Here is a 23,831-nt window from a genome sequence, read left to right as displayed (position 1 = left end):
CCTCTTTTCAAAGGAATATGATTAAATGATATAAGGTGAAGTACCTGCTGCTGTAGCCTTGCAGATGTTGCCTACCTCCCACCTATTCAGCACTTAGCTTATTCCAAACCTCTGGTGTTTTGTTTGCATTGCTTTTTGCTTCCATAGCAGGTAATGGTTTTCCAAATAAATAAATGTGAAATAAGAGTTGAGTTTTGAGTAGCAGCTGTGTCTTGAGTAAATTGCAGCAGATGAAGACTGAAAAATCCATTTCCATTGTTAGGCTTAATACTGGCAGACTTGAGCTGTTACCTGGCTGTTGCTTTGTGTTGTGAGGAGAAACTTTGTAAGCATGAGCTCTAGAAAATGTTTTGACGTAATAGGTGCAAATATAGTCGGCTGACGTTGATGTATTGGCTTCTCTTTCTCTCTTCAGTTGGCATGGAAAACTTACCACTCAGTAATAAATGTGGTTCTGAGTCCTGTTACACGTCTTATCTATAGAAATATTACTGTACTTTTTTAACAGTCTTCCCTTTGTTTTGCTTTGGAATAGCTTTTAAAACTGTAGATCTAGATTGCAAAAAAAAGTGTATAAACTGGTTTTGTATGTGCCATGGTCCCTGTATTTCTTCCAGCTATCCTTTCTTTAATCTGTCTCTTTGCTTTTTGGAGTTGTAGACTTAGTTGTTTTTTGTATCAGTTGATTTACATTATTTGATAGCAGTGAGCTTAAATAATGGTCAAAGTAATGCCAAAGCGCATGTGTTGTGCCTGTAAAGAAAAATTATTTCTGGTGAAAAGTGTATTTTTTTTATATAAAACTAGGTCTTTTTGTAATGTAAATGTAAATCTACAAAATGTAAAGTCTAGGTTAATCTAAACTATCTGTCGTCAATATTGAAGTGTTAATTCTGATCCTAAGAAATTACCAAATGTTTCTCTAAGTGGCTTTCACAATATATGTCTTTCATGATATAGATATACAGTAGTCAATCTTTATTGACGCTGCTTAAAAGGCAAGAAGAATGATGACACTTTGGGGATGGTTAGCGTGCTCTTATCACTGCTGCTGCTGCTGTGTGGCTAACATTACCTCTGGATAGTAGTTATAAATCTGCGGTGTACCACAGGCAGTTCAGGTGTATCTGTAAAATCTACAGTGTTGCTCTTTTGACTGCAGAATACATAAACTTCTAGGAATCGGTCAGGTCAGAAAAGTAAACACACCTCAACAAATGCAGAAAGATCAACTTGCATTTGTGTGCATGGCACAAACCTTTTCGACAGATGGTCGTGATCTCTTTGGGTTTTTGTGATTAAATCTAAACTTTAAAACTCAGTCAGGCAATGGTAAATCTTGCAAGAAGGTAGGATACAGAAATTCTGATCCTGTGCTTAGTATGCAAAAGTGGACCCAGGAAGCCCTACTGAACTGAGATATATGTTAAATGTATACAGGATTGAGGCCCCAGAAAAGACCACTTTGTACCATCAGTGGGCTTTTCCTGACTGCTTCGCGTAGCCACTCAAAATTGATAATATAAGTGTATGATTGACATCACTAAATACTCCATTTATACATTGAAGTTTGATATCTTTTCTGCAACTTCATAGTGTATTGTTTATATACTGCTTTCTTGAATGAGACAAATCAATGTAGATGTGAGTCTGGTCTGAACAAGTATAGTAGTTAAATGAGCTCACCTTAGAGCACTGCTATTTCATTTAATATATGAATTTCTAAGGAATATATACTTTTTAATGTTTAATGTTTCCATTTGTTTCCTACAGGCCAGCAAACAAGTTAGAAATATGGGAGGATTTAAAGATAATAAGTAAGTGGAAATGAAAGATTCCATCTGCATAATATATAGCATAAATTCAAAATGTCTTGCAATGCTAGGTTGTTGTTTCAGTAGGTATTAAGATAGTGTAACACACGACATGGCAAACTTCCTCCGTGCCCCCCCTCTCAAAAGCTCCTCATGAAGGATTTTTTCTTAGCCCCAGGGGAAGTTGGAAGTTCAGAGACAAAGGTGAAAAATTTTATTGGCCTTCATGTAACCCCAGTAAAGAAAACTTTGTCAAAAAATTCTATGCCATCACAGAAAATTCAGACTAGTTTTTCAGAAAGTTCCATGCTGAACCTAACAGAAAACATCAATCAGAAATGTAGGCGAGCCCTTACGTGGCCAGCAATTTCCTCTTTTCAAACCTGTTGGAGAGAACCACCGTAGCAGTGGTTATGAACTCTTTGGTTCATCTCTTTTTTTATTATTATTATTTATTGGCTGATGGAAGCAGTGGAAGGGAAGGAAGAACAGTGAAGTCAGACAATTATGTAGTGAATATTACTGAGCTTTTTTTACTATTTTTTATTCCTTGGTACCATTTATTATCTCTACTACCTCCCTGGTTTTGTCTTTTCTTCCTTTTGGTTTTGTTTCTCCTTTTCATAAAACCTTTACAGATCCTACATCTGATTTGGCTCCTTTCTTCCTGTGTCCTTGCTGCTCAATATTCATCTGTATTTATTCATGTCACTTCTTCCACACATCCTATGCTGCCTAGTGGCTGGTAGCTGATGCTCATTTTAACTTACCTCCTTTAGGTATTAGCTGCTCCTGCCTTAGGTAACTTTTTGTTCCCACGCTGCTGTTCGACGTTCTGCGTCTTAGTTGCGTGGTGAGGGCTAACATACCGTGGGTATTTTCTGGCATAATGAATAACGATAACTTGACAATACATCCATTTTCCTTCTGGAACAACTTGTATAATTTTTATTTTTTTCCCAAAATAACTTGTGTAAGATGCAAAATAGGACTTTAAATGGGACACTTTAGGTGTAGCTCCAGCACATACTAGACTTATGACCATCTTGGGTATGTGTTGTGGAAACAGGCTATGACAACCAATGAGAGCAATGTGACTATTTAAAAATCAGCAGCACTTGAATCTTGGAGAGCACTCTCTTTCCTTGACTCTCCCATATTTCTTTGACTTTGATGTTATTTTGTTGTCTCTTTTCAAGGTTTCACAAGAAGCATCGTAGCTGTATATAGTACCTGTATGCTAGTAGTTCTTTTGCGAGTCCAGTTAAATATTATTGGCGGTTACATCTACCTAGATAATGCTGCACTCTGCAAAAATGGCACAGTAAGTTTCTTGTTTTGTTTCAAAGGCAGAACTTCCACTTCCTTGAAAGTGAAAGATAAAGGGCATAGCTCAGGAGTATTAGAATGAAACCAAGGGTTCTTGTAAGAGTGGGAGATGTGGAAGCATTGCTGGAAGTAAGATATATTGATGTGTTTTAATAGCCTCTAAATTTGGGTGATTTGGTGATACTATTGCTTAACAGAATACAAGCAATATTGAAGAATACCTTTTGTCGGCATTTGTATTGCTCAAAAAAGGTTACTTCGTATCTAAACACCACCATAACATAGTTCCTTTGCTTTAATTTTTTGTGAAACAGTAACACTGCGAGTGATCCAAGATATGTGTTCAAATGTGTATAAATGTTTAGGTCTTCCTAGCACATACATTCATTCCCCCAGTTACATTTTCTTAGGATTAAAGGAGAAAAACGTTACTTTTGAAATTTTGACTATTTTGTTTAACTCCAAAAGGCCACCTACCTAAATGTCTGTTGGTGGGGCCAAACGAGGTAGAAGACTTGGTTTTTGTTCATTATAGTATATCTATCACAGCTCAATAAAAATAGGTCAATCCCACAGTAAGCAAGTACCTATTGTAGAGGGCAAGATCTGCAAATTGTTGGTTGGCTTGTCTAAAAATAATGGATACAAACTTCGATTAGTTCTCATGTGCCCCCCTGTGATAGCTCCTGCTGAAAGTCAAGGAACAGCATGTCAAGGCAGGTCTAAGAAAAGTTTTCATTAGGGAGGCCAGGGCTGATGGATGGAGGTTGTGCTTCACTTTGTAAAACCTGAAAAAGCTTTTTTTTCTTTTCTTTTTTTTTTTTTTTTTTTTTTTTAAAAAAGGGGCAAGATGAGTTTGGACTAGAAATGTGTTTCCTTTCTGTTATTTTTTTCCAGTAGAGAAGTGGGTTGACAGGGCCATCTCTGAGGCACTCTGGTGGAGTAAACTGACATCCTATCTCAGTTCCTGAAAGCTTCTTTTCTATCAGAAAAGCTTTTGTTAGGGTTAAGCATAGATACTCTATTCCACTGGGTTTAATTTTTGGAGAGGTGGAGGGTCTAGTTTCACCTGCAATGCAGCTTTTTAAGAGACTTTCCTATACATGAATGACAAGTGAAAGGTTTTACTGTGCCACTGAAGATGGAAGAGAGATCTGTATAGTATTGAAGAGAAGAATACCAGAGGACTTGTGAAAGATCCATGGGTCAATGGCAGGAAGAGAGTCAGAAGTTACAGAATTGCACAAGAATGGGAGAATTCATCTATTGCAGGGTATTAAAAAGATTAAGGAAATTGATCACAGTGGATTTAAAATTATTTTTGCATTGTTCTCTACTGTTGACATGTCACAGAACTGTTGGATTTGTTTTCCCCACAGACACCACTAGCTCCTCCTGAAGTTCAGCAGCAATATTTATCAAGTATTCAGCACCTTTTAGGAGATGGTATGGTGCTTACTATGAACTAACTACGCTTATATAATTCTACTTTTTTCTAGATTTGAGCAAATAATTAGATTAATTTTGACACTTTCCTCCTTCTAGGACTGACTGAGTTAATAACTATTGTTAAACAAGCTGTGCATAAAGTTTTTGGAAGGTAAGAGTCTGTATTTCTCTGTGGTTAGCTTTTAACTTTTACTGTCATCACTGTTCCCAAAACAATGAGTTTTATTAGGAAAAAAAAAATGGGGCGAGGAGAAAGTAAAGCATACTGACTTTTTCCAAAACAATGGTTTTACTGTAGCAGGCTATGTCTGCCAGTGCAAACCAATATAGCAGATTGGGATCCCATTACTTGTTAATGTGTTATCAGGAGGAGGAGAAAGTGCCATTACTCCTTTTGCAGTCAACACTGTAGTCTTTCTCCTTTCCAGTATTTCCCTTAAGCACACCCTGTCTCTTCTGGAGCTGGAACAGAAACTTAAAGATATCAGGAAAGTAGTGGAACATAAAGATTCAAATCAGGTTGCATCTTACTCTCCCTTATGTCATTATCTGATGCCGGATGAAGAAAACCCCTTGGCTACCCAGGTACTTCTGGCAGTTTCTTTCATCTACCTTTTTTCATTCTGTGTTTTTTTGTTTGTTTGTTCTGGGGAAGGAACGATGCATAACAGTCCTCCAGTTGGCCTGTGGCATCCGTGTGTTTAAGAAATGGTGATGCCTCTTCCATCATAAATCAATTATCTCTTTAGGCAAATTAAAGTACTTTTTGCAGATTTGATTGAAAACAAGTGTCATCCTCAGAATGTCAGCTTTGAGCGTGGAAACACAGCCCAGTTACTGCTTCTAGCCTGTGATACATGCTGTAACACAATGCAGCTTAACTCAGCCCTAAGCTAAATTGTGTTGCCTTGTACTTGTGTACCAGCAAAGATCATGGGGAGCTGTGGTGTTCTGGCTGATGCACAAGAAGGTGACGGTGTGCTGAAGTCCTTTGTTGCTTTGGGCTGGAAAATGAACAGAAATCAAGAGAAAGGTGTATCTAATCCCAGTTGTAACATTAATTTCCTAAATTTTCTAAAGGTATTTGTCTCCATCCATACCACAGGCTGGAGAAAAGTCATTCTTAACTTGGTATTACAGTAGTACAAAGAAGAATGTTAGGCTTCAGTGTGTGACTGCATGCACTTGACCCTTTAACTTAAGATGATAGGCAGTTTATTTCAGTTTTGGAGGTCAGAAGTGGAAAAAATACTTTGCTCAGTATGGTGTTTCCTGCTAATACTGGTTTTGGTAAAAAAAAAAAATATCCTACAGTGACCATTTAAAAGGAAAATTAGAACACCGATCAAAAAGAATCAGATTTACAACACTAGATCTTTTCTTTTAAATAGATTTGACCTACACATCTTAATTTCATGGTACAAAACTCTTCTATTTCTACTCTTATTCTTATGATTGCCAATGGATTTCTTACTAAATAGTTCCTGTATTTGCTTTTTCTAGGCCTGTGGACTCACAGAAAGAGACATTGCTACAATTAAATTACTTAATGAAACTAGAGATATGCTAGAAAGGTATACAGAAATATCCTGTATTCATATTAAACTCCTCACAACTATTGTTTATGTAAGACAGTTATTTTCACGTAAAAGCTGACAACTTTCATTTGTGAAATATGACCACTCTGCTGCATAAAATTTTTATATTCACTAATTGTAGACTGGGATTTTCAAAATCTGAGAGCTCTGAAACTTATGTGTAAGAAATAATCGTGCCTTAATGAGATGACCAGGATGTCCTTCCCAGTCAGACCCCCTTATCTCTTCCTTACCTTTTCTGTAGTTATGCAGGAACAAAGGAGTACTCTTCTGCTAAAGCAGGGTGGAGTTTAGGTTGTTCATTGGTTTGCTGTGGAGTTACTGGGGAGGTGGTCTTTCTTGAGGTGGCTATACCAATGCCCTTTTGTCTGGGTTATACATCTTCCTGTATGAGAGGGACATCTGTAGCACTGAATACTTGCCGGGGGTTTTAGTTGGAAAAAATAAATCCCAGCAATCAAACTTTTTTTTTTTTCCAGTCCAGACTTCAGTACAGTTTTGAGCACATGTTTAAATAGAGGATTCAGTCGACTATTAGACAATATGGCAGAATTTTTTAGACCTACTGAACAGGACCTCTCTCAGAATGGCTCTGTAAATAGGTAAGTGTTTTCTTTTGTTGTGGTTCTCATGTGAATAATGCTTTGGGTTCATAGTGAATTCCAAAAAAGGCAATTGATTTTCCTGCCTACTTGAAGTTCTCATGCTGGAAATAATTCTGCTTCTTGCTCTTCAAGAATGAATGAGGTTTTCTCACTGGTCAAGTAGACAGCTAGGAGTATTGCACGTTTCTTTCCACCCATGAAATTGCTAGAATTTACATGAGTTGTCTTTCCCACCGTTACTTGGAGATCTAAAAGTAGAAATCAGAAGACCTATACTTCCACTCCTTGCCTGAACACTGTACAAGCAGACTGCCTTTCTAGCTAAGGAGGATTTACCCCACGGATGGTGACTACAGGAGTATGTGCTGCAGTGCCTGCCGTGTGAGGCTGTGATAAAGACGCCATTCCCCTACAGTTAGCAGATAAGCGCTGTACACCCCTGACTGTCAGTGACTAGTTTTCAGGGAAGGTGGGTTTTACTGTGATTCTCCAAACAGATGTAGCCAGAGCACCTACAGAGCTTTCTTCACCGGTATGCTGGAAAAAAAAGGTATTAACAATCAGGATCTTCTGCCTTTTCCTGGAAGACAGTTTAAAAACAGCTTTTATTTTGAAGTTAACTTTGGTTTTAAATGATGCAGAGAGAATGTTAAAAATCCAAAAGCTGAATTCAAATCCTTGCAATATGATTGCTAAAATATTAAAATTAAACCCTTGAATACTACTAACTGGTTTTATGTATGATATTTTAATAACTGATGGTTCTCAGCAAGTAATGTTTTTATTTAAATACGTGCTATTTACATCACTTAAAATATCCCAAAGGCTGTAGTTTGGCTGCCTGTCCTAAGCCTAGTTTAGGGTCTGAAATTGTGTGAGATTGTAGACCAGCACTTCTAACAACTGTTTACATACACACATGGAAAGACTCTGGCTAAACCATGTTTCTCTTGCGTGAGAAGCAAGTGTGAAACTGTGTAATAGGAACACCAACTGAAATTTGCTTTGGTACTTTAAATGAAAGGCTTGCTAGGGAAAAAAAATACTTACCTGTACATTTTGGTTTGCAGTCTTTTGACTCTTTATTTTTGAAGTAGCAATTATTGAGAACTGTAATAATCACAGCTTAGCAGCTTTACTAATGTCAGAGCAGGTCTAGATCAGTATTTTTTGCTTCTTTTCTAGTCTTTCCAGTGTCAGTCTTCCTTTAGCCAAGATAATTCCAATAATAAATGGACAGATCCATTCAGTATGCAGTGAAACACCCAGTCACTTTGTTCAGGTAAGAATCTTGCTTATTTAAAATATCCCAAGTAAAATTTTGAAATGAATGTTGTATATTTAATTTTAATAATATACTTCATTCTGTTTAATTTTAAGGGCTTTAAAAGAAAAAGGAGAAACAATTGGCAAACTTAAATTTTCTGTTAATTTCTATCTTCCAAAAATGCTGTATCTAGAATTCCTTTCCTCTGCTAAACTGTGCAGAAGCACAAAAAGGTGTCTTGACTTGGTGCTGCTTGCAGTTCTGCTCGTAAACCTTTCTAAAGCAAGAAATTCAAGTTCAAGCTCTGTGGGAGTGCCAGGTGCTTTTCTCATGATGAATTATGTAGTGCAGCAAAGTCAGAATCATGATGGATGTATTGGATTAAGCAAACTTTTAAAATTTCTTCCAGGACCTGTTGATGATGGAACAAGTGAAAGATTTTGCTGCTAATGTTTATGAAGCTTTTAGTACCCCTCAGCAGCTAGAGAAGTGACCTGTACATTTATAGAAATAGATCGTGTACTTATAACAAATCCCTTGTGACTACTGATGAAGCTTGGGTTAATTTTATAACGATGTAGGAGTGGTAGAACAGCAGAAAGAACATTCTGAAAAAAGTGGCAGTGAGCCCATATTTGTTCTGATAGAATTCTGTTTCAAACACCTATTACAAATATTCTTGTTGAAAGAATCATTGTATGTAAAGACTTTTCTATTAAAAAAGTGGTTAAAGTCTTCCATAATTCATTTGATTGTTTTTATTGCATCTGAAAGGCATCTGATGGCAGTATTACAACAAGTTAGTAAAAAAGCCCCTTTGTTTGCCTGGAGCATGTAAGTTTTGGAAAAAACTAATGCTGGTGATCTAAGAATAGCACGGAGTAGCAAAAAGCAGTAAGGCTTCTTTCAGATTTTTCTTTTTATAAAGGAAAACTTTTTTTTCCTTAATTTTACAAATGTTATTCCAATGAGTGTCTCTTTCTTCAGAAAGCCTTTGCCAACTGATGCACGTTCCTCTTGTACAAGCTGGGGGGTGTGTGCTCTCTCTGTCACTTAATACTAAAGGAATGTGGATTTTTAGAAGTTCTCTTGTTTATGCTGTTCAAACAGCCACACTGTACACATTAACTTGTAAATATTTTATCTTAATTTGTATTAATTTTGAGCCCAGTTGTCCGTATTGTAATAAAATATTTTAATGTAAAACTTGTGTGTGTGTTAACATTACTAGCAGGAAAGGCAATAACCTCACCTGCTCCATCATTTAAAATCAACACAGTTTCAATAGCAAGTTTAACTTATACCGTAATTGTTTTGCACTTACTAACACAGGAAAAACAAACCTTTGGTCTCTATACTGAAACAAGTAATGCTTTTTGTTGTCCTGTACCACCACCTCTTTGCAAACTTCATGCTGCAGGTCTGTCCCTACAAATCTGACAAAGTTTGGGAATTTTTCAAGTTGGATGCCATCTACCCTCTGTTCAAAATATTGTCACTCTGCCAAAGTTGAGCATGCCTAGCAACTCGTGATTATGTCTACTTTTTTTTAAAAAAAAAAAACAGTTGTCATTGAAGTATGTGTTTTGTTTAATAGTCCAGAAGGCACTCTGGTAACTGTGTAAAAACAATAGCTGTAAACAAAAGTCAGCTTTAACCATGTAAAATTATACAAAAACAGCAAAAACACCCTCCTACTTTACCTGCATCCCCATCATGGATAGTATTACTCAAGACTAGGAACATGTAACAATGGTTTTCATGATAAGAAATGAAGATATGTACATATGCATTGCCTCCATGCATTTGTGATGAATTCCTGACCTTTCTAAGACTGTTCTTGCAGGTCTGTTACCCTACGCTACTGAAGCTGCCAGTTGCTGCACACAACTAGGAAAAGTCTATTATTTTCTCTAAAACCGACAGGTTTTAGTGTATGGTTTTGTAGAAGTTGTATCCCTTTTTTAACATAAGAAATCTGACTTATGTGCATTTGGACACTGGCATGAGCTAGATTTTTTTCTCATAGCTTTAAAAAGCTAGTGCCTCTTTTTTTCCCACCCCATACTTCACATAACTTGGCAAGAAGCTGATTAAGAGTGGAGAGGTCAAGGTAAATGCTCAGTTTTTCACACAAGTTCAAAGAAACAAACTGTATGCAGAAATTGAACTATCTAGTGCTACATTTCATGTAAGGTTCATTCCATCCTTCGATAACCCGCCTTTCATGAAAAATGTGAAGTTCCTGATATTTCTCAGTCAAACAAGCAAGAGTGAGAAACCGGGCAAAAAATCAGCATTCTGTACTACCCAGGGCTCCAGCAGTGTATGGCTCAGTTTATGTCAGTCAGTTGTAAAGTCCAGCCCCACTGACATGGCAATTCCTTAGGACTTAATTGAGGTAGAGCTATAACAATTCCCTTTTCTCCCAGTGCAACCCATTTCAGCAGTTCCTTGTGGCCAACCAGCGTCACCTGAGATAGAAACATACACTAAAATTAGAACAGTTCTTTTTCAAAGTGTGTATAATTGCAATACTGACAAAAGAAACGTCAATCCATAGCTACCTTACTATCCAGTTATCCTTGAATGCTAAAAACCAACCAAATGAATGACTGTTAAAGGTAATGCAAAAATACTTACATACCTACTTTGCAAGTAATAAAGCTGGGTCTGGAGAAGTACTTAGGGCTGTAGAAGGCACATAAACACTTTTCAGAAGTATTTGGGCCTAAGCAGGGATCTAAGTGCCACAGTATGCAGCTTTATATCACCTGTTTCTGAAATGCCCGTTTCCCATGGTAGAACTTGAAGTCTAGGATGAGCATCACTGTTTCTTACAGAGCACAGCCAGATCTCAAACAAAGCTGACCTGAAGAACCCCTCCACTAAAACCACACAAATAGGTTTTATGGTGAGACTCTTATACCAGCTGGTGAAATGCTGAAAATTGTGGAGCAGCTGAAGACTGGTCTCTGCCACTGGTGAACATTACTCTCTTGTGTACATACAGTCTAGATGCCTCTCCAAAATTCAAGATGCATCTTACCACTTCTGAAATTTTTCTTTCTTCCTTATCACAGAGCTGCATTGGCACTAATTAATTTGCATATGGAACTAGACCAGAAGAGGCAGTCCAGAAACACCCTTAATGCATTTCAGCAGCTAGTAGACATCCAACACGTGAGACCAGAACAGAGCTAAGGCAAAGTGAAACCCCACCTTAAATGCACAGTGTGGATATCGAGTCCTGAGCACCAGCTGTTCCACTCCATTGGGGTTACGCTACTTGCTAGTGCAGGTGGCATCTGTGTCCTCAACTTCTGACCACCACTTGCTATAAAGCACACACCTAGGGTCATACTGACTTACTGTTTAGCCTCCCTAGGCAATGAAAACTGTGTGCTTTCCCTTTGTGCAAGGCTTTGATTTGAAACTACTGCACTGTTACAGCAATTACAGTACCACCAAAGTCATGAGAATGGCTATTTCTAAAGAAAGGTCAGTCATACCAAGGTAGTCTACATAGGGAAACAAGCAGGGTGGCACAGTTCTTTTCCCAGCTACTTGGCCTCTTTTTATGATCCTTAGTTTGCAAGCTAAAACACAGCCCAGCAAACAATTCAGTCTAACTTTTGTTTGTTGGAGAAGAACATCCCACTGGGAGGACTATGGCAAGGACATCCCAGAACAAAAACAAACATTTTGCTGGGTCTCTTCCAGCATACTCTGTCCCAAGAGCTATGCATTCCCAAAGGTCCCAGAAACTAAAATAAACACGATGGAACATGATAAATCCTAGAGGCGTTTTCCTTCAGGGTATGTTCATTTCTCACTCTGTGTGTTAAAAACTTCATTGTTCTGAAGGGAAAGGGGGCAAGTGGAGATGCTGGAGGGGTGCTGTCTTTTACCTGTGTTTCGCCAAGCTTAGCCCGTGGCTCACCAAGTTCCAGAGTCCCAGAGCCTGGCCAGTTAAGGAAGACAGCATTGACTTTGCCTTCTTTAGGGCTGAAAGTATACCTGGTTGGGAATGGGGAACAGAAAGGCACGTCAGTTTTAGTTTGTAAATTTTCTGAAGTTATACATAGAGTGCTTTCAAGACTGGAAAAATGGATTTGAAAAGCTGGCATTAATTACATTTTTGCACACATAACCATCTTTTCAGACAATTTATACCCTTTATTAAAGTACTGTTCCTTGAAAATACGTTCCAACAAACTAGAGGTAATCAAGAGTATTAAAGAACTGAATTCAGAGGTAAACATCTGTAGTAACTTCAGCAAGCACCTAACAACTCACTGCTGCGCAGCCATATAGGAAGGAGGTACTTGCAGGGCAGGGGGAATCGTTAACAGATAGTTCTGAGTTATATTCAGAGAAATATGGTAATTCACATCTCTACACAAACATTCTACCAAAAAAATAAGAGTATGCGCAACAATAAAGCCTGGCACCTTGCATAGCTAGTTTTTTAAAAGTTTCATTTCAGCAGACATTATCTACAGTATGTCCTTAGAAATCTTGTGGCATACACTTGAAACATGCATCCCTCCTTCCTTCCTTTAGTTACAACTTTTTATTGCTCTTGGAAGTGGTTTTACTGAACGGTCAATGGTTCAGCATTTTCAAGGCTAAAGCCAGATAGCCAAATCTTTCTGGGAACGGGAGTAAAAAGGCCCACTGAGGCAGAGAAGAGGGTCAGGACCTAAACCCTGATGGATCATTAAGGCATTACAGCAGCTATGAGGCACAAAGGCCTCATATGAGGAGAGTCCAGAGACTGGCTGAATTTAGTGGCCAAGTAATTGCTGTTATCTTCCCATGCATTTTTACCTTAAAAAGAAATGCAGAATATGCTAGACTGATTTCTAGTTTCTTACTCTCCCCTCTTTCTCTCTAGAGTGACATCAAGTATTCCATAGTACAGATAAACACTTCATAGCAGTTTTATATTTCCAGATTTATAATTTTTGTTTATAGTTGCTGTTGCCAGCTACACTGAGAAGCACAAGGTCACTAAGGAAATGCTTGCAACCTTCCCTTCAGCCTCAGCATCATCCCAAAACTATGGTCTCTCATCACCTACCTACATTTTTGTACGCACTTTTATATGCAGTTACTCAAACTGACAAAAGAGTTCATTTTGTGTGCTGTGAAAAAAGTAAGCTGGTGATTCCTGTAACATCAACTCATTAAGAATTTTGAAGTTCCACATACCCTGCTGCTGCTTTACACAGCCTAGATGTGGGTTCAGTAGCCTTACCACACTTCTGGTGTGACCGTGTCATTCTGTGCTCTCCATGGTTTCGTTCCATAGATGGCTTCCCCGTTGACTTTCAGCCAGGCACCCATCTGCCTCAGACGCTCCTCAAATATAACAGCAATGCGACCATCGTGAGTGGGCCCGATATTCATCAAGAGATTTCCTCCACAAGACACTGTTTCTACAAGTTGCTGAAATGTTTTTAAACACATACACAGAGCATATGGTTACAGCTAATGAAATCATACATTTGAAGTACTTTCTAAAGTCTGCCATACTGCTTGAGAACAATTAACTGAACAAGTTATGTTACTGCTGCATGGTTAGACTTTGGGGTTCATCCCAAGAGTCAATACAAAATTTAAGCTCCCATAAAACAAAAACTCTGCTATCATTTTTTTATGGCAGAATACAGCTCAAAATACATTTTTGCAGCAATATATCTGGCTGAACCTACATAAGAATCCTACAACTTTTTTAACATTTTTACTTCCCTAGGAACTTCATGAGGGTTTTAGTGATGGAATGGGATAGCTGATTTCTCTGCACAAAAGGAGAATAAGGCTAATAGATGCTACTTCGTTTTCACTGAAGCTAAGAGAGGCAACTTCCTCCTTCTTCCTCTCCCTATTTTATGGAGACATCTGTAAAAGACAAGGAAGCCTTCTACAGAGTCCATAAATATTTGTGTTCACATCCACACTGCCCTCCAGAGATCATGTACTGAGCTGCACACATCTGAGGAACAGACAGCTAAAGACAAGCTACTGAATGAATTTACACCTTCTGCCTCTGAAAGGAGTTTACTTCAATTTGAAATTATCTTTCTCAAGGACAGTACTAGGAACAGATTAAGCAACAATAATAAACAATATTCTCCTCACTAGCTGAATTTTGCTTTTAAATGCATTTATCAGATAGATTGATCAGTCTTCCTTTCATTCAGTTTTCCAAAGCTTCAGATCTTTTTTAAATACTTTAGACTAGCAAAGGGAATCTGTGTTTAATTAACATCAGCTCTTTGCAGCTGTTAAGTGTTTACCAGTATGTCTGCAATAAGTCTATTGGGGTTTTTTGTTTAAATGAAGCAGGATGAAAGGGAAGTTTCCTGCTACAAAGTAAAAAGACTATTAAGAGTTATAAACTGTTTCTAGCTGGAAGAGAGAAAAGATGTAGCCTTCAAGTAGGCATTCCTGAACAGGAGCTGTGAAACTGCAACTGTTTACTTCTCATCAATTACAGGTGCGGTTACCAGGAAAACTTAGTAGAAAAGGTTATTATGGGACTATCCAGAACAGTCCTTGGCCAGTTGCTCACAGCAGAAACAGCTTCTAAGAAACTGACTGAATTTTTACTAGATAATTTTTCTCTTAGTCATTTCTATGAAAATAATAAGAACTACATGGATATTCCATCCTGCCAGTGTTAGCCTGCAAATGAACAAAATGATTTATTATTTCATTGATTCATTATTCAGTTAAAATATTTTTTATAACAGTAGATACATAATTGAAATGTTATATAGCACAATACAATGATCAGGAGGGAGAATCAGAAGTTGCAGGCAATTCCTTTGCCCCACTGTACCTTCACCAAGTCCTCGATTGTAAGGTAATCATCAAGCTGTGCGTTCCTCCTGTAGCCCCATGACTTTTTGTCAATAGTCATACAGTTCTCCCACTTGTGAGGCAGGAGGTGGCCAGGGTTATAACGGTCACTACAAGTGTAGAAGCCACCATGTGTACAGATGCTGCCAACTCCCCAACGGTCATTGGTCACAACTGTGTCCTGGACTGGACTAGAAACAGAAATTTTTGTGAACTTTATTCTATAAAACGCAGTCACAGCCACTGTAATCCTTCCCACACGCACCCCTCCCAGAAACAAACATTTAGGATGACTTCTGTACTTTTATTACAATTAGATTAAGTGCAATTTCAGGAATCCTATTCTCATTCTTTGCTAGTAAGAGGTCTGAATTGGCATTTTTTAGGCAAATATGCTCCAGACTTCCACAGGAAGTCTGCCAGAAATCAGCCAGCACTTGACATCTCCTGCCAGATGTTCAGTCTGTGATGACAACAATGTACCATGTTATTAAATTATCCTGGTATCCCGTTTGTTCAGTAGACAATACCTAGGGAAGAATAGCCAATACCATCTTAATTGAGTAATTTGCAAATGTGGTAAAAAAAAAAAGAAAGTTTTTTCTAAAGCAAGCTTTTATATTTCGAAGAAATACAGACCTGGATTCTGCATTTCAGGAAAATTAGTATTTAGTTAAGTCTTCATAAGCAGAGGTAGTAAGCTCCACAAAATGTACAGAAAGTGAGACAAACTAGACACAGCAGCATTTCAGATCAGGAGCTAAATCAGCACCATTATGTACCTGTCATTATACAGCCAGGCCAAGAAACCAGTGCTGTTCCAGTAAGTATCCGGCGCATTTCCATCCCCATCAGACCAAATTATTTCTGGCTGGTACTTGGTCACAATTTCATAGAGTTCTGGTAACGATTTACTGGTTGGAAACATCCTTGTCTTAAAGGCATTGGTGGCATCTTCAAGGAAGAGAGGATTAAACCATTCAAACAGGGAATGATACAACCCAAAACGCAAGTCAGTCCTGTTTCGAACAGATGTCGCCAGTTCAGCCACAAGATCTCGTTTTGGTCCCACATCAACAGCATTCCAGTTCCAAGAATATTTGGACCCCCACAAAGTAAAGCCTGAAAAGAGAAAAATGGAAGGATAAGAAAGGGAAGCAGAAGAGGGGGAAGTTCTAATCCCTCTTTCTGGAAAGCAGTGTACGCGTGTTTCACAAAAAATAAACATAAAAGTCATCTATGTAATAATATTGTTAACATGGTATAAAGTATGCCTATAATCCATTTATGCACAATGATAGTAGTCATAACATCAAAACACCATGCCAGACACGTTTATGTATTTTTTTTTATACATACACAAATGCATTTATATTTTTCAGTTTTGTAATGCTTAGGATAATTATTCCTTTTCCTTTATTATTCTCTCCATTCATACGTCCCAATGAAATTAACCAAAAATAAAGCAACTTTCAAGGCATGTACATTTCTGCTGAATGCATCAAATGTGAACTGTGAATACACATTCAACAACTGGAAGACAAAATGCTTTCTCAGTTGCAGATCACACAAGCTATCTTTCGCATTCAAAGACTATTCTCCTCCCTTCTGTTTACATCTTATGCAAACATTCACTTTTCATTTGTCTTGACATTTATAACAGCTCAATCAGCTACTCAGTACATGTATACAAGCAAAGTGCAAAAACTCCTGAAAGAGCTTTTAAAATACTAGCGTTAAATATCAGGAGGGATTTAACATTTCAGACTTCCAGCACAAGCACTTACAAGCACTACTGCACGGCAGACTTAGACTGCTGCCACAGGAGCTCCACTCACACCTTCAAACTGTTCTATACACATTGTCTAATAAATCTTGCAATATTTTCATGAACTGGATATGTGGAATTGTATCAACTAGACAAACAAGCTAAAAATTCATGCCCAAGGCTATAGGACAGACTAAAAGAATCATGTTCCTTTTGAAGTCACTGGGAATTATGCCACAGGCATCATCAAGACCGAGATTTTATGTGTGTCAGAGCTGAGATTAAAATTCACAAGTTACGAGTTGCCAGTCTTGAACCCACATCTCCCCAAAGACCAACAACATTCACTAGATGTACTGTCATATCACATCTTAGTATTTTATACTTTCTTTGCTACCATATCTCCTTCCAACTGCTTTCTTTTTCTTTACTTTTCTCTGCAAAGCATCTTACAATTACCGTGCCGAAAATCAATCATACCTGTGAAGTTACAGACCTGGTTGAAGGTTTTGGCTTCTATGCACTGCGACAGGAAGTTGTACATTTTTAACTCTGAAGTTGACTCCTGTACTAAATTCCTAAATTCCCTGGAGAAACCTATGTAGCTCATTAACTGCCTGTACACAGCAGCTCTCCTTATGTTAAACAGTGCAAAATTAACTTCTGTGGTTCCTTGAGCAATAAATTGCACAGCAGCAAAAAGTAAAATATGGCTACTGCAAGAAGCTCAGCTGCCACCACTGCTTTACGCTCTTACCTACAGCAGCAGAACTACAACACTATCTACTTTTCCTTCTATGCAAGCTTCACGGCCATAGCTTTTGTGTAAGAGTCAGGAAATGCATGCACATTTCTTGGGTGGTTTGTTTCCTCTCTGGCTGGGTTGGAGCAGGTAAGCCGGCCTGGCTTTCTCTGTCTCTCTCGGCGGTGGGAAATTCACCTGGATTTTTATTCTGTTGACAGAAATGCAACAATTACTAACATTCACAAACCTCTCCCTTACCTTCATGATGTTTTGAAGTTAAGACAATATATTTTGCACCTGAAGCGTTCAGAATATCGGCCCACTGGTTGGGATCAAAGAATTCTGCTGTAAACAGTGGCCCAAAATCTTCATAACTGAACCCAGGTGGGTAATTTGCCTCCATAAATTTCACATAAGGCTTTCTCTTCTCCTTCTGCCAGAACCACCTACAAAATACAGAGCAAAACATGTCTGCCAGTGTATTTTTAGACAAAGGAAAGAGAATTGAAGTCAGCAGCTGCTATTTGAGTTCACACTGGGAGGCACATGCAGTGGAGGTACATGACACCTGCAGTAAGACAAAATTGCTTCGGAACAATATTAATTATCAAAGATTTCCTTTTCTCTGTCCTCTTTTCCCATGCTCTACCTCTTTCAAGCACTCCACTTTGGAAGGGTCCCAGGATTTCATTTGGAACAATGAATCAAAGCAGCTACACTTTGAGAATGAAAAAACTGCAGTCTTGATCAGTACCCAAATCTCAAAACCACACTAGAGAGCACTGGTAAACAGTCCATGTAAGCAACTCAGGTAGCATGATGAGTGCACATTTTCTGGACTACCATAACTCACCCTCCTCAAGCCTCACACATCAGCCATCAGGCACCTCTGTTCTGCCCCCAACACTGCAACTCCTGCAACCCATAAACATGCAGGCCAGCAGCTCTACCTCTCCACTGGTCCAGAGCCCTCTACGTCAAATGCAGCTGAGTGACTTCATGTGCGAGCAGATGGCCACGGCCCCAGAGCAGGACAGAGCAGTGCTGCAGCCACAGCACACGTGAGGCTCTGAAGCAAAGGCACCCTACTAGAAGGCATGTCCTCCAACAACCACCTGACCCTGCAAGAACCCCATACTTACAAACGCACCTCTGTCATAGGCTCTAACATCTCTTTTTGCATCCCACCCAGCAAAGAGAGGGACAGTTTCTATCCTGTGTTTTGCCGTGACAGCGACCAGTATTGTCACTATTCCAACTGGTCTAGTCCACAGCAAGGCTTGGAGCTCTGCTGTGGTCCAAGTATGGTCTCTTACCCTCATTATGGGCAGAGACCATAAATCACCAAGAGTACTATTTATTCTCAATCTGCTCCATCCCTCCCCTACCTAGCAATGAAAGAGGAGCTCCAGAAACAGCACCTAACAGTCCTCAGTGCATGAACAGCCTTACTGCTGGAGACCTCCTAACAACAACATACGTTGTGACTGCTAAAACTCTAAGGAGAAAAGGGTCTGAAAGCATTCACATTTCTATAAATGAAGTGAAGCAGCAAAAATCCTGTTGGCAAATTTAGATATAAATGAAAACAAACTGAAAGTGAAGGAATAAACCAGGCCAGAACCTCAATGTTTGAAATGTGTTTCTCTCTGCTGTCTTGAGCTGGACTCCAACCTCAGTTCTGTAAGACCACAGTAACTGTATGGATATTGTAACCTTCCCAAACAGACTTTCAACATAAACAAATATGATCTCTGGCAGCAAACAGGGAAAAAAATCTAGAAGAAAGAGGCAGGGGCAGCCTTCCTCATTGAAAGAACCTAGGGGAAAAAAAAAACAATTCTGATTTTTAAGTATGTAACATCCTTGCTTCTCTCCCTTTGACACATGGTTTGCTAACATGAGCACTTCTACTCTGACATCATTAGATTCTAGAAACATCCCGTCCAAGGCTGTGCAGCTCCAGGGAAAGGAGGACAGGCTGGGTGATATTAGAGTTTATGACCCTTCATTTGAAGCTGCTAATGCAGGACCTCAATCATCTGACTGCACATGCTGCCAGAAGGCCCTGAAGCAGCTCTATACTCATATGTGGCTAAGGATAGGAGGCCACAGGAATATAAATCTTCATCAACAACATTAGAGTGTTTTGGGGTCTTTTTAGAAGAACAACAGATAAACACTTGATCCTGGCTCTGTGTGACCACTATTGGAGCAACAGCACTCAGAGCAAGGCCTGAACCCAAAGCTAGCTTCCTCCTGCACCCCCACTGTGAAAGTAATTTATTAGTAAACAGAGCCCACATTAAAAAATTGCTGAAACCCTTAAACATAACTGTGAAGAAAACAGAGTAAATGTTGTCAGAAAACAGTGGTTTGTTTATATCAATGTTGGTTTGTTTAACAAATACTGCATTTAAGGTTTACCATAGCTCTGCCACAGAGCTGCTGTTACTTCATATTGTAAATGATAATGGGACTTACTTGAAGCCGTACAGGAAGTATTTGGTAGAGCACGGAAAGCAGACAGCAAAAAAGTGCTGACAGCCCGAAGGTCTGAACTAGTGAGCACCCACAAACTAAAGGTTTTATTCAGCCTTTGAATTAAAATTATTTGAAGGATCAGAGTTTTAGGCTCTTTAAAGTGGAAAGTACTCTTTAATAACAATAATAATAATTAAAAAAAAATAGAAGAAAACCACCAACAGCACAAAACGTGCACACGAAAAGTGCAGGCAGTTTGCCCAGCAAGGACAACAGTGGAGGGAGTGATGGGCTCCTGCGCTCCCCACAGAGAGTGCCCCAGCACTTCAGCAGGACTGTGCAAGGCTTCTCCGGAGGCCAGGAGAGGCCCAGTGCCCGTGCCCGTGCCCACAGGGCCTGGGGAGAGCCCCTCCACCACCCCTCCATCGAAGCCCTGCAGAGGCCTGCTGCTGCCAGCCACCCAACCGCCTCTTTCACCAGCGCTGTGGGAAGCACATCTTTCAGCTCCACGAGCTCTCTACTCAATTTAGTTAACGTTAGCCAATAAATTCAAGTTCTAGGGCTGGGCAGACAGATGGTCAGACATACCAGAAGCACATCAAACTGCTTCCTGCCTTAACGGCACCACGCAGTCCATGGCCTCAGGTGGCCATAAACCTCTTCCCACACACCTCAGCTCTGCAGAGGGGCTTTAAACCCAACCACCACTTGAGGCTGGGGACACCAAACCCAGCCCCGCCTGCCCGAAGCGCTGCTGCCCGAGCAGTGCCCTCGGACCCCCAGGAGGCCCCACCCGCAGCAGCCACCTCAGCACGACCCTCCCGCTGCCCCACGGCCTGCCAGGCGCCGCCGGGCCGGGCCGGGGAGCTCACCAGAACCACTCGCTGCCGAAGCTGGGCACCGAGAACACGCCCCAGTGGATGAAGACGCCAAACTTCGCCTCGTCAAACCAGGCGGGCAGCGGCCGGGCGTCCAGCGAGCCCCAGGTGGGCTCGTAGCGGGGCCGCCCGCCGCGTCCCGGCGCCCGCGCCGGCAGGAGCCCGGGCGGCCCCAGCAGCAGCAGCAGCAGCGCGGCGCGGGCGGGCGGGCCCGACATGGCGGCGGCGGGATGAGGGAAGGCGGCTCCTCAGGGCGGGGGTCGCGGCGCTGCAGGCCGCGGCGGCGGAGGCCCCTGGCCGGGGGGCCACAGGCGGGGCGGGCCGGGGCAAGGCGGGCTCGGGCTCTCCCCGCCCGCTCCTCCCGAGCCCGCCGCCCTCCGGCCGCCGTGCGGCCCAGCCGTGCCGCCTGCAGGTGAGGAGCTCCGGCTGCGCTGCGCTCTGCTCCGCCCCGCCCCGGGCGCGGCCCTCCCCTCCGCGGCGCGTAGAGGGGCGCCAGCTGCTGGGGGCCTCGTCCCCTTTGGGGCCGTGGCTGCTCGATCACGCGTTGTCACCTGGATTTTAAGGGTTTTAAGAAAACGAAGGAACTGACCTCTGCCTGGCCCGACATCCCACCGTCCTTCTCCCGCCCCAGGCGCTGCCGGCGCGGCCCGGCGCGGCCCATCACTGCCCCCCTCCTCCGGGGAGCACTGGCCGTCTCCTTCAGTGCTTGCCTGAAAGCTGCCAGCCGGGGCCTGCTGGGCCCGCAGCCCGATCCAGGGTACGGTCTTGGATCTGCAGCCAGGGCCTGCTGCAGTGGTGACCTGCTGGTTTTGCCCTTCCTGTCTGCCTACAACCACAGGCACTGCTTCCCTTTCCCCTTTCCCCACATTGCTTTGCAGCTCCTTCCAGCCCACTGCTGCATGATGGCTTCCAGGGCAGAAAGATCCCCCAAAGCCTGTTAAGGAAACGTTTCTTTGACTATTAAAATGGCTTCAGAGGGAGCCTGTGCTGAAGCTGCCTCAGTTTAGTAGATGACACTTGGCACATGTGCTGCGGATAATAGGTGGCAGACACAAACTTTTAAAGATGCATCATCTGGTGCTTCTCGAGTCTTTGCTGATGCCCAAATTGTGTATTTTTGCATCAGACCCTACCAGCCAGGGGATGGCCTTTGTGAAAATTTGTTTTAATCAGCAAATACTAACTCTCCAGATTCATCACCACGAATGGAAATTTCTTTGGCAATCTCATCAGAACAGTCAAAAATGAGTGAGCAGGCAAGTAAATGAATGAATCTCTCTCCACCTGGGAAGCGTGTATACTTTACTGCTGTTCTATGGAAACAGAATTTCAGTTTCCAGAGCCATTAACCACAGCTGTTAACATTTAATCCAAAAATATTTAAAGGGCTGTGAAAACAGGAAGTACATAATTTTTTTAATGTTTTCATTTATATTCCCTTGATGAGTGTATTAAGTTACAGGCTGATAAAAAAACATTGTGACTTCCATGGTGTTATTCTTTCTGACTGACTGTTCACATTACTCTGACTTACAAAAGCACTTTGATAGCACAATGGGAGCCTCTTCATATCTCTTGTAGATTCAATGTTGACCTACTTTATGTATGTCTTCTTTTACCTTCACCCCTTTAGATGTCACTTTGCTTCTCAAAAAGAATACTTAAACAGCTTTGACCTCTTGCTATGGTATCTTTTCTAGTTTATCTGTGGATTTCTCATGTTCTTTTCTTTTTGATCACAACACAGGACTGAAGACAATGAGCAGCTCCTTAATATGGGAATTCTGAAGCAGAGTCTCTGAACCTTATTCTGTACAGCACACCAAACTTACAACTGCTCTGTGGTTCCAAATGCTTTGAAGGAAAAATGATTTAAAAAAAGCTCAGGGGTCGGACCCAGAGCCCACTGACATCAGTGACCTGCCATAAATTAAAAAAAAAAAAAAAAAAAAAAAAAGAAAAAGAAGTAGAAACCAGTTCAGTAAACAGCAGTCATGAGTACACTTCTGATTAAAGCATAAACAGGTTCAGAAAATGTCACCAGCCCACACAAGCACAGCTACTGAAATCTCCAGTGACGGAAAAGGTCCTCAGTGTACAGACACATCTGTAATGATGCAAGCTGCAAAGGTTAAATAATAAAAATAGTACACTGTAAGATTTTGCGAATAACGCAAGGCCACTGCCTGTGACTCCAGAAAGCTCTCTGAACTGGGGTACAGGGTGCCTGCCTGCACCACCGGGCCCCCACAGGAAGGTCTATAAGCATGGAGCTCACTGTTGTGCCCCACAAGGAGAAGCCCCTGCCTCTTGATCTCAGCACAGCCCCACTGGGAAAGCTCTCCACAGCTAGGGAAGGAGCAGGCTGGTCTGTCAGCAGAGGGAAGAAGGAGAGGAAAATAATGAAGGCAATTCCCTGGGAGATGCTGTGCAGAAAAGACCTTTTGACCTGACTGATGGCTGACATACCAGACTCATGTACTGGGTTGATTGCTTGGACAAAGATGAAGGGTGCCTGAGCCCCATGACTGCTGGGAAGCCTGCAAAACCACTGCACCTGGGGAGCTGCACAGGGCTTGGTGTTGAAAGGAGGGCACTTGGTTCCTTGGGTAGAGGCAGAGGACAGAAACCGAATTTCACATGGACAAGTTTCAGACTTGATAGGATTTGATTCAAACCTGGTGAGTGGTAGTTCCTAAGATGTTTTCATACAGCCTAAATGGGACTTTCATATTTGAAAGCTAGATAACATGGCACTGGATGTGTTAAAAATCCAGGGTGATGTCCTGACTATCTTTGCCTTTGTGCCAGTGGCTTCAGGGGAGTGTGGATTTTATTCAAGGCATACAATAAAAATGATTTGCCTGTAAAAAGCAGTGAAAATGTTAAAAATCCTTTTAAAGATGAATCGTGTCATAAAAGTGTATTTGTAAAACAAACACCAGATTATGAAACCACGGGGCTTGATTTTGTTGTTGCCAAAGTTTGTGTGACTCCAGCTTCTGACCTGGGAGGCAGGAAGAG

The 23,831-nt window shown here is 41.0% G+C and overlaps 2 protein-coding genes across 3 annotated transcripts in view; one reads left to right on the top strand and one right to left on the bottom strand.

The window, feature by feature from the left end:
* PEX3 (peroxisomal biogenesis factor 3) overlaps positions 1–9,268 on the top strand; it is a 19,376-nt gene extending 10,108 nt beyond the window's left edge. The window contains exons 4-12 of the mRNA XM_080390079.1: positions 1,774–1,817; positions 3,014–3,138; positions 4,523–4,589; positions 4,689–4,743; positions 5,021–5,177; positions 6,096–6,166; positions 6,670–6,792; positions 7,981–8,077; positions 8,472–9,268. Of these exons, the coding sequence (XP_080246205.1) occupies positions 1,774–1,817; positions 3,014–3,138; positions 4,523–4,589; positions 4,689–4,743; positions 5,021–5,177; positions 6,096–6,166; positions 6,670–6,792; positions 7,981–8,077; positions 8,472–8,555 (823 nt within the window). The 3' untranslated portion in view covers positions 8,556–9,268. The remainder of the gene's footprint in view (positions 1–1,773; positions 1,818–3,013; positions 3,139–4,522; positions 4,590–4,688; positions 4,744–5,020; positions 5,178–6,095; positions 6,167–6,669; positions 6,793–7,980; positions 8,078–8,471) is intronic.
* FUCA2 (alpha-L-fucosidase 2) lies at positions 6,799–23,831 on the bottom strand. 2 transcript variants are annotated; one of them, XR_013928577.1, is made up of 8 exons: positions 20,802–23,831; positions 17,704–17,891; positions 15,715–16,054; positions 14,913–15,123; positions 13,326–13,516; positions 11,974–12,082; positions 10,285–10,536; positions 6,799–7,332 (listed from the first exon to the last, which is right to left on the bottom strand). XR_013928577.1 is itself a non-coding variant. In XM_080390076.1 (7 exons), exons 1-7 carry the CDS (start codon positions 21,023–21,025, stop codon positions 10,396–10,398), a joined length of 1,404 nt encoding a protein of 467 aa, XP_080246202.1. In that variant the 5' UTR covers positions 21,026–23,831; the 3' UTR covers positions 9,635–10,395. The 2 variants fall into 2 exon arrangements, 1 of the variants encoding a protein (XP_080246202.1); XM_080390076.1 differs by lacking the exon at positions 6,799–7,332 and having other exon boundaries at positions 9,635–10,536.

The sequence above is a fragment of the Falco punctatus genome (genome assembly GCF_963210335.1).
Source record: "Falco punctatus genome assembly, chromosome: 5".
NCBI classification, from domain to species: domain Eukaryota; kingdom Metazoa; phylum Chordata; class Aves; order Falconiformes; family Falconidae; genus Falco; species Falco punctatus.
This window is presented reverse-complemented; position numbering and strand designations above follow the sequence as displayed.